This window comes from Gossypium raimondii, chromosome 10 (assembly GCF_025698545.1).
Source record: "Gossypium raimondii isolate GPD5lz chromosome 10, ASM2569854v1, whole genome shotgun sequence".
Taxonomy (NCBI): domain Eukaryota; kingdom Viridiplantae; phylum Streptophyta; class Magnoliopsida; order Malvales; family Malvaceae; genus Gossypium; species Gossypium raimondii.
In genome coordinates, this window is record NC_068574.1 from 15,990,648 (window position 1) to 15,999,798 (window position 9,151).

The 9,151-nt window shown below is 31.6% G+C and overlaps 2 protein-coding genes across 7 annotated transcripts; both read right to left on the reverse strand.

The window, feature by feature from the left end:
• Positions 1 to 883: 883 nt before the first annotated feature.
• Positions 884 to 2,523, reverse strand: LOC105778693 (phosphoinositide phosphatase SAC2). 3 transcript variants are annotated; one of them, XR_008190203.1, is made up of 3 exons: positions 2,125 to 2,523; positions 1,503 to 1,598; positions 891 to 1,257 (listed from the first exon to the last, which is right to left on the reverse strand). XR_008190203.1 is itself a non-coding variant. In XM_052622842.1 (2 exons), the coding sequence occupies exons 1-2, from the start codon at positions 2,235 to 2,237 to the stop codon at positions 1,068 to 1,070; spliced, it is 303 nt and encodes a 100-aa protein (XP_052478802.1). In that variant the 5' UTR covers positions 2,238 to 2,523; the 3' UTR covers positions 884 to 1,067. The 3 variants fall into 3 exon arrangements, 1 of the variants encoding a protein (XP_052478802.1); XR_008190202.1 differs by lacking the exon at positions 2,125 to 2,523 and adding an exon at positions 1,900 to 2,117 and having other exon boundaries at positions 893 to 1,257; XM_052622842.1 differs by lacking the exon at positions 1,503 to 1,598 and having other exon boundaries at positions 884 to 1,257.
• A 2,254-nt stretch (positions 2,524 to 4,777) lies between these two features.
• On the reverse strand, positions 4,778 to 7,584 carry LOC105778575 (serine/threonine-protein kinase SRK2E-like). 4 transcript variants are annotated; one of them, XM_052621711.1, is made up of 7 exons: positions 7,061 to 7,584; positions 6,235 to 6,346; positions 5,937 to 5,995; positions 5,594 to 5,688; positions 5,348 to 5,422; positions 5,167 to 5,268; positions 4,778 to 5,075 (listed from the first exon to the last, which is right to left on the reverse strand). In XM_052621711.1, exons 1-7 carry the CDS (start codon positions 7,200 to 7,202, stop codon positions 5,058 to 5,060), a joined length of 603 nt encoding a protein of 200 aa, XP_052477671.1. In that variant the 5' UTR covers positions 7,203 to 7,584; the 3' UTR covers positions 4,778 to 5,057. The 4 variants fall into 4 exon arrangements, with proteins under 4 accessions (XP_052477671.1, XP_052477672.1, XP_052477673.1 ...); XM_052621712.1 differs by having other exon boundaries at positions 6,253 to 6,346; positions 7,061 to 7,582; XM_052621713.1 differs by lacking the exon at positions 5,594 to 5,688 and having other exon boundaries at positions 5,348 to 5,418; positions 7,061 to 7,582.
• Positions 7,585 to 9,151: the final 1,567 nt, after the last annotated feature.

Consider the following 9,151-nt stretch of genomic DNA (forward strand, 5'->3'; position numbering starts at 1 on the left):
GGAAATCTTGTAATGAACTCAAAGCAATCAGCGTGAAACTGAAAGAAAGCAGAATTGTAATGAACTCAAAGCAATGAGCATCGAATTGAGAAGAAAAAAGAATCACGATCATAAGCGAGATCCGAACTTCTATTCCTTTGGGCGCCCACCTGGATAGTCCCGCTTCAACGCCATTGGCTATCGAGCCTAATAACAACAATAGCAGCAACAAAATCACTCATCAAAAGGTGGAAAAAGGATAATTACAAGTTAACGGTGAGGAGATCGCATGAAACCGAAAGCAAGCAGATCCGTATCGAAGCTAGTTGGAATGGAAATCCATGGGAAATCAAGCATAGATTAAAACTTCATAGAACTTTCTCTAAAAACTTCATAGTAAACTGCTTCAGTCTACTTTTTACTTTACTTGTACAACAATTACATGATATGCCAAAATAAAAAATATAATAATTGATTACGATTCACACTAACCTTATATTAAATATGATATTTAAATTTAATTTAGTTATTTAAGCACCTCCGGTTGTGGTGAGTTCAGCTAGTTAGCACTTTGACAGGTTTTGATTAAAGTCATGTCCTACACTTTTAAGCTTCAAAATCTAAAATCGATTATTAGAAGACCTAAAAGCATACAACAACGTTAATGAACCAAATTATTCATTTACACTTTCTTGGCTTTGTTTATGATGCATCTTTTTGTAACACTAACCATTATTTTTTTTAAATTTCAAACTAAATAATATAAATATAATTTTCTAACATAAAATCTAAAATTTATATCAATTATAATTTCTCTTAATTCATCCAATATTATTGGGTTAGTCAACGTACATATAAAATAGAATAACAATAATCAGAAAGGAAGCCTAACATGAAAAGAAGGAAAAACGAGTTACAAAACAATACTCTGTTTGGCTATGTGCATCAAACCAAATTTCTAATTCATTCATATATAATTAAAAAATCATGTGCATCAAACCGAATTTAAAATCTAATTCATTCATATATAGCTGCGTGTTCCAGTTACTAGTTGAATACTTGCGTCTTTTTTAACTATTCCTAAGTGATTACCTCTTCGCAGGTTCATAGTGACGGGATCGTCTTGCAATGAGCAAAAGTTTGAAACTCCTGGTCTCATAAAGAACCTCACCTGGTTCGTTATTATACAATTTCTTTTGAAGACTACACATAACATTGTATGAATAGCTGAAGAAGAAGTCCTTTGTAAGATCCACTGAGCTTAGGAGCTTCTTGTACCTAAACAAAAATGAAACAACAAATATCAAATAACAAACCATATGTGTAAAATGCATAGCAGAATAAAAGCACCTGGGTTAAAAACAAACACAAACGAGACTCTATCACATACAGACAATTTTCTACTTTTCACATAACAGAACATAATAGAATAGAACATCTTTCTGCAAAACTATGACTCTCTAGCAGTAGACGAAGTTCTGCAAATCCCAAAAACAAAATCTTAGTTAAAATACCACATTTACCTTAGTTAATACATGCCTTCTGTTATTTAAAATTTCATGCTGAACTATTGCTGGAGTTCTAGGAATGGAAAAGATTGGTTCTTTATGAACAGCAGCCTGAATAACCGACAATGTAAGCACATTAATGAAGGGCAAGTGATGGAAGAAGATGCTAAAACAAATTCCAGATACACTCAAACATCAAAGAGTTATCCATAACAAATCACATCATGAGTAATAAAAACATATTCTAATATTTGTTCTTTTCTCCTTGGGGTTGAGTGAGCAAAGAACAAATGAAACAGAACCAATTAACAACTAAATGAGCAGCGCAAAATTCCCCAGGAATACTTCCAGTAAATCCCGATCCCACTCACACAAATTCATCATGAAATTAAATCCTTGACCCATAACTTACTTGTTAAGAGTACTGCTAAAATTACCATTTACCAGCACAAGCCAGAATTGCTTTCTTATCCTTTATTAGTTCCATCCAACCATTTACCATCACGCTCTATTTCTATTTTGTTATTAGGGCGAAGGAGAAAAAAAAAAGCCCTAATTCAATTTCCTCTACAGCAACAATGGCGAAATTTCAAAATTTTTCAATGTATCTGGAAAAATAATTCAAATAAGAAATTACCAGATATCTTCGATGAAGCCATATTTGATGAGCTCCGCGTTCTTGTACTTGTCAAGACCCATGAAAATGATGTAATTACCAGCTTCTGCCCGCGCTTTGAAGTAAAACACCATTTTTCCCTTCCTTTCGTCCCTTGGGAGAGACAAAATTAGGGTTTTCCCCTCTTCGGTTAAGGAAATATTGGGAGACTAGCCTATCTCATGCCATGGTTTAAAAAGTAGGGTAAAGTCGGGCTAAATTACCCATAGTTGCAGCATTTTTCTTCCCCATTTTTCTTCTTTTTCTTCATCTCCTTTTCTTTAAAAAATTTAAAACGAAAACAAAAATACCAAACACATTATCTTTTTTTTCCCTGCAAATACCGAACAGAACAGAAGTCTTTTTTGACAAAGAGAAAGCACAAAAGGAATTTCAAAAACCTTATCTGTTTTAGTAGCGAAGCTCCTTTAATATGGAGATTTTAGGCGGAGAAATTTGGGAATAAAACGCGCCTTTTTTTTAAAATGATTTTTGCGGCGTTTTTAAAAACGCCGCTATTGTTTATCTTTTGCGGCGTTTTTCAAGAAAACGCCGCAAAAAATTATGTTATTTTGAACAAAATGACACCATTTTGCTCTGCTCTGTTAAAATTTTTTTATTTTGTATATTAAATAATAACTATTTTAATATTTTAAGTAAGCAAATTTGAAATTTTTTGAGGAAAGTAAAATTCAAATTAAACTACTTTTTTATAAATTATATAAAAATGAGATAAATTGAAATATAAATATGTAAATATTTGGATAAAATTTAAATTTAAATTTACATTTAAAAACAAAATAATAATAATAATAAAAGAAAAAACAAAATCAAGTAGACCAATAATATTGTATGTTGTTAAACAAATACACCCATCAAACTTTCTTTTTATAGTATAAGCTAAAGCTTAGATAATTAAATTATCAAATATGCACATGAAGCATTCTTTTTCTTGTTTACATTCCTTAATTAATTTCAACATGGAAGCTTTAATTTGTTGACTTAAAAGTATCTTAAATCTTAATTAATACTTTGGATTGACTCAAATTGAGTCGAGATCAATTTTATGTCTAAACTCGACTCTTGAAAAGGATTACTAAAATTTTCATATTTGAATTTAAATGGAAAATTGTTATTAAATAAAAGATAATTATATTTTCATAGTTCAAATTTAAAACTCAATATATTTATTTATCAATTTTTTAAATCTAATATTTAAATATATCAAATGGTTTAAACCATTTAATCTAAATTTAGATTAAATATTTTAAATATAAAACATTAATTAATTGTATAAATTTTCATCATTTAATAAATCTAAAGTAAACCTTAAATCCTAAACCATTTAATATATATATAAAATTGATCTATTATCTCTTAAATAATTTAAACTATCTCCTAAACCCCTATCTCCTAAACCCTAAATCATAAAACATAAACCCTAAACCCCTAACCCCTAACCCTTCTTTTACAATTATATAAGAACTTAATTAATATATAAATTAAAAAATACTAATTAATCTAAACCTTAAACCCTAACCCGACCTCGAATCTCTAAACCTTAAATCACTAACTCTTAACCTCTAACTCTAACCCCAAACCCCAAACGCCTAACTACTAACCCCTAAACCTTATTTAATATATAAATTAAAAAAACACTAATTAATCTAAACTCTAAACCGTAACCCAAATCCCTAACCCCTAACCATTAACCCCTAAATCACAACCCTTAAACCAAAATCCACTACACCAAAACTGGCTTTTAGTGGCACTTTTTTAGGCCTTTAAGCGCCGCTAAAAGTATTTGCGGCGCTTTGAGAAGCACCGAAAAAAGCGCCGCTAAAGAACGCGTCGCTAACTTTAGCGGCTTTTTTTTCTAGAAACGCCGCTAAAGACCAAGACCTTTAGCGGCGCTTCTCCCACAAACGCCGCTAAAGATCACGACCTTTAGCGGCGCTTCTCCCACAAACGCCGCTAAAGACCACGACCTTTAACGGCGCTTCTCCCACAAATGTCGCTAAAGACAAAGACCTTTAGCGGCGCTTCTCCCACAAACGCCGCTAAAGACCAAGACCTTTAGCGGCGCTATTTCCACAAACGCCGCTATAGACCATGACCTTTAGCGGCGCTTTTATCACAAACGCCGTTATAAACCATGACCTTTAGCGGCGCTTTTTCTCACAAACGCCGCTAAAGAACAAACCTTTAACGGCGCTTCTAGCAAAAACGGCGCTAAAAACATAATCTTTAAAAAAATATTTTAATCAAATAATATTTATTTTTATGATAAATATTATATTATGTTTTATTTTTAAAATTTGAACTTTAAATATACTTTTTAAGGATAAATAAAAATATTATTTAAATTAAATTTTCTATGAAAATTTTAACTTTAAAACTAAATATAAAAATTAATGAATTTAGTTTTAGAATTTAACTTTAAAACTAAATATAAAAATTAATGAATTTAGTTTTAGAATTTAGGGTTGTAAATTAATAACACAATTAAAATCCAAAAGTTAAAACTCAAGTTGTCGTAAATATTAAAGTAAAAATAAAAATTTAGAATCAAAACTAAAATAAACAATGGAAAGATAGCTCAAATGTAGGTTTTTGCTGCAAGTTACACAGACAATAACGAAAAATTAAACACCACACATAAAATTTATCAAACTAGTTAAGAAATACATGGTGCAGCCATGCAGTATAAATACAATAGAATCATAGGGTAATTTTGCATAAATATCTTCAGAGTACCAAGAACAATTTGTCACAAAATTATAAAACATGATAATAATAAAAGGAACAGGTAGCAGACAAGCTATTTGTTACTTTTTGTTTTGCTTCCAAGGCTTCCTCAGCTGCCTTCATCTTAACACCATGGAGTGACAGTAATTAACACTAGAGATCAACTGCTAAAAAAAATATCTAGCCTGAAGAAATACAAGTAAGCACTAAAATAAATTTTGTTTCCAAAAAAAAAAGTGGGAATGAAAAGAATAAAAATAGAAATAGAAAAAGGACCTCATCTTCACTGAATCTACCAGCACTGCAAATTCGATCAAAGAGCTCACCACCAGCAGCATACTCTATCACAATTGCTAAATGGGTAGGCATCAAAACCACCTACAGCATTCATATCCCATCAAAAATAGAAACATCCTAAATTTTTTAAAAGGGAAATGAAGCAAGAGATGATACTTGCCTCCTTGAACCGGATTATATTAGGGTGTCTAAGAGATCTGTGATTGATAATCTCTCTTGCCACATTCTCATCTATCTGCAAACAAACACAGCTAAGCTAAGCTTTCAATCAACCGGTTTGGCATTCAAAAGAAAGAGACAGAAATAAGAACGTGATTCGAAGTGATGAAGTAATGAACAGGATTAATAATACCCAAAAAAAATGCAAGAACAAGTGAGAGAGATAATAGACATTAAAGAAACAAACCTTGTGACCTCTCTCAATATATTTCATACCAATAAGCTCCTTGGTACCCTTGTGTCTGAGAAGTCGAGCAACCCCAAAATTGCTGGCTCCCAAATCTTTGACCACCTCATATTTCTCCATTTTACATCAATAACTACTACTACTACTACTACTACTACTACTACTACTACTACTACTAGTAGAACGATATTGCTTCCATTTTTGTCATTACATATTAGAGAAAGTTACTTAGAAATACATTAGCATATATCTAACTGAAAAATTGTAAAAAATCTACTGTTGCAAATACAAGTAATTAAAACAAAATCATATTCATAAGATTTTAAAGAAATCATAGACATACCAACTCCAAGAGGTCTCATATAAGCATGTTGAGTGTAAACCTGTGATTTGTCAGCAATCCTACATCAATAAAGTACGTTACTACAAATAAGTTGTACGATCATCGAGATGCACAAAAACCCATATATCAAATAAAAATTAATGAATTTGATAGTAACGTGAAATGCAGTCAATTGATTTTAGAACCAACATTATATTCACAAACTAACAAAAATAAAGTGCATTGCCTCCAATATGAGAAGATGAGCAGTAATGAATCGGGTTATACATTTTTGTCCAATTTTTACTGGAACACATACAAAGGCATAAACTTGCACCTTGGTCTGTCTTGGGCCCTTTGCGGTTGTAGTTCCACCCTCCTTTGTCTTTCTGGTGATCGTTGAACAATCTCCCCATTAACAAACAATTCAGCTGCAAAATAATAATTGCAATTGTCAAATATCAAATATTATCCGTCTATGAGATTATAGAATATGCAAAGGCAATTTTTTTATGTATTTTCTCCGATAACTCTGTAACTCCGTAAATAAAAAGCACAAAACAAGAGTACCGAGAGGACTTTGATGTGAGTCCATTAGCAGGCTAACTCAAGGCTAGTAACTTAGCAAAGATAGACTGAGCAAATGGTTTTAAAAGCATTAGAATATAGACAATTTCTGTTTTTAAATTCCCAATGAACAATATTGGCTTCCATTGACATAACATGCAGTTATCGACAGAAATAAAGGATAAGATAATTAAGGTAAATGCTCGGTTATTGTTTCAAAAGAAGATGCCATAAGCTATGTGCAAAAACAAAATAATGTATCATCTCTATGAATTCGCACTCCATGTAGGATGAGATCAGAAAGTCATGAAAGATGCATTCAATTTAAGTCCATTACCATTCAAAACTAAACATTGTCTATAAGACGTTTTAGCTTTGCCAAGATGGACTAAATGCATAGCTAAAATACTCATTGTCTATAATGTCTTCTCTAGTTCTCCCTACTGGTTGAGTCCATGTTGTAAAAATGGAAGCACAAAGTTAAAACAAGAGTTATCAGGGTATAAACAAGGCATATAATTAAAGCAAATAAATCAAAATCAAAATTAAAATTAAAACAAGAATATGAAATTAGAGACCTGATAGTGTCGTTATCAGGGTTGTGACTAATAACAATGGCATAATCACCAGAAGCCCGAGCGAAAACCCCATGATCACCAACGTGGTGTTCGACGTTGCAAATGACAGCTCCTTCGGGGATAGATCTAAGAGGCAACACATTTCCGACCATAAGGGTGGCCTTCTTACCACAGTACACGAACTGTCCGGTGTACGTACCCTCAGCGGCGACGAACAGATCCTTCCTTCTGCTTCTTGTAACGGAATGGGTGACGGAACATGATGCGAGCTAAGGGCGTACCGCGGCCTGGGTCATGGATAACATCGGTGACGACGCCTTTGAGGTAGTCGTTTTGTTCACCTAAGTCGAGGCTGCAAAAATGGGCAGGACCAACGGAGATGCAGAGGGCTGTCGATTTGGGGAAATTGGGGGCAAAAAATAAAGGAGAAATGGTTTGGGAAAAATAAAATGGGGAAAAAAGAAGAAAGATTTCAGGTGGGATTTCATTTGAAATTTTGGGAAAAAGAAGGGGGAAAAGAAGAAGGGATTTTATGCGCCATTTTTAAAAGCGAAATTCTTTTGTGGCGTGTTTTTACAAAAACGCCGCTATTGCTTAAGGGAAAAAGAAGGGATTTTATAAAAACGGCGCCATTTTTAAAAGTGAATTTTTTGCGGCTTTTTTTATAAAAACGCCGCTATTGCTTAAACCCCTTAAAAAATTAATAAAAAAATCAAGTACACTTAAAATAAATATTATATATTTTAATAAGAAAATAATTGATAAAATGGTTGTAATTAATTATTAAGTTAGAATTATCTAAATTAAATAATTACCTATATATCCATATCATTTTTATCTCATTTTTATTTTTTTTCTTATAATTTGGTCCTATCCAAATTAAATAATTACCTATATATCCATATCAAATATATCAAATGGTTTAGATTAAATATTTTTAAATATAAAAGTATTAATTGATTGTATAAAATTGTATCATTTAACAAATCTCAAATAAACCTTAAACCCTAAATTAGCCATTCAATATACATAAAGTCTATCTATTATATATCTCTTAAATAATATAAACTATACTCATAATTTTAATATATTAAATTTATTATTATCTCTTTTACAATTATATAAGAACATATTTAATATATAAATTAAAAAACTAATTAATTTAAACCCTAAACCCTAACCCGACCCTTAAATCCCTAAATTCTAAACCTTAAATCACTAACTCTTAACCCATAACTCTTAACCCTTAACCCTTAAACCTTAAACCCAACCCTTAAACCATAATCCCTAAATCCATATATAATTATTTGATCACGGCGGGGGCAAGGCAAAACACGCAAAAAACTGAACTAGATAAAAAAATTGAACCAAGCACTAAAAATACTGAACCGGGATGGGATAAGATGGGGATATCCTTGGCCAGATATAGCTTATATCGATTTTGAAGAACCAAATCTTCACACGATTTTGAAGAACCAAATTAATATTATCTCTTTTTCAATTATATAAGAAATTAATTAATATATAAATTAGAATCCTAAACCATAAACTTAAACCCTAAAACCATAAACCCTTAACACATAACCTCTAAACCTTAAACCCCAGCCTTTAAACCATAAACCATAAACCATAAACCATAAACCGTAAACCATAAACTATAACCCCTAAACCCATAATCCACAAACCTTAAAATGGTAACACCTAAACCTTAACTCTGAGCTAGAGTGATAATTAATTCAATATTTTAAAATTAATACTATCTCTTTTACGATTATATAAGAAATTATTTAATATATATATTAAAAATCAAGATTGTATCCAAAAAACTTTAAAATAATTTTAAATAATAGTATTTTAATTTTTTCCACTTTTAAAAATATTTTAAATTATTTTAAATCCACGAGCATTAGTAGCTTTTTAAAAACGTCGCTAAAATAGAGCATTCATGCGCTTTATCAAAATGCATTAAAAGCACCGAGCATTAGCGGCTATCCCAAAACGCCGCTAAAGCCCTGAGCATTAGCGGCGCTATCCCAAAAATGCCGCTAAAGCCCTGAGCATTAGCGGCACTTCCCCAAAACCGCCGCTAAA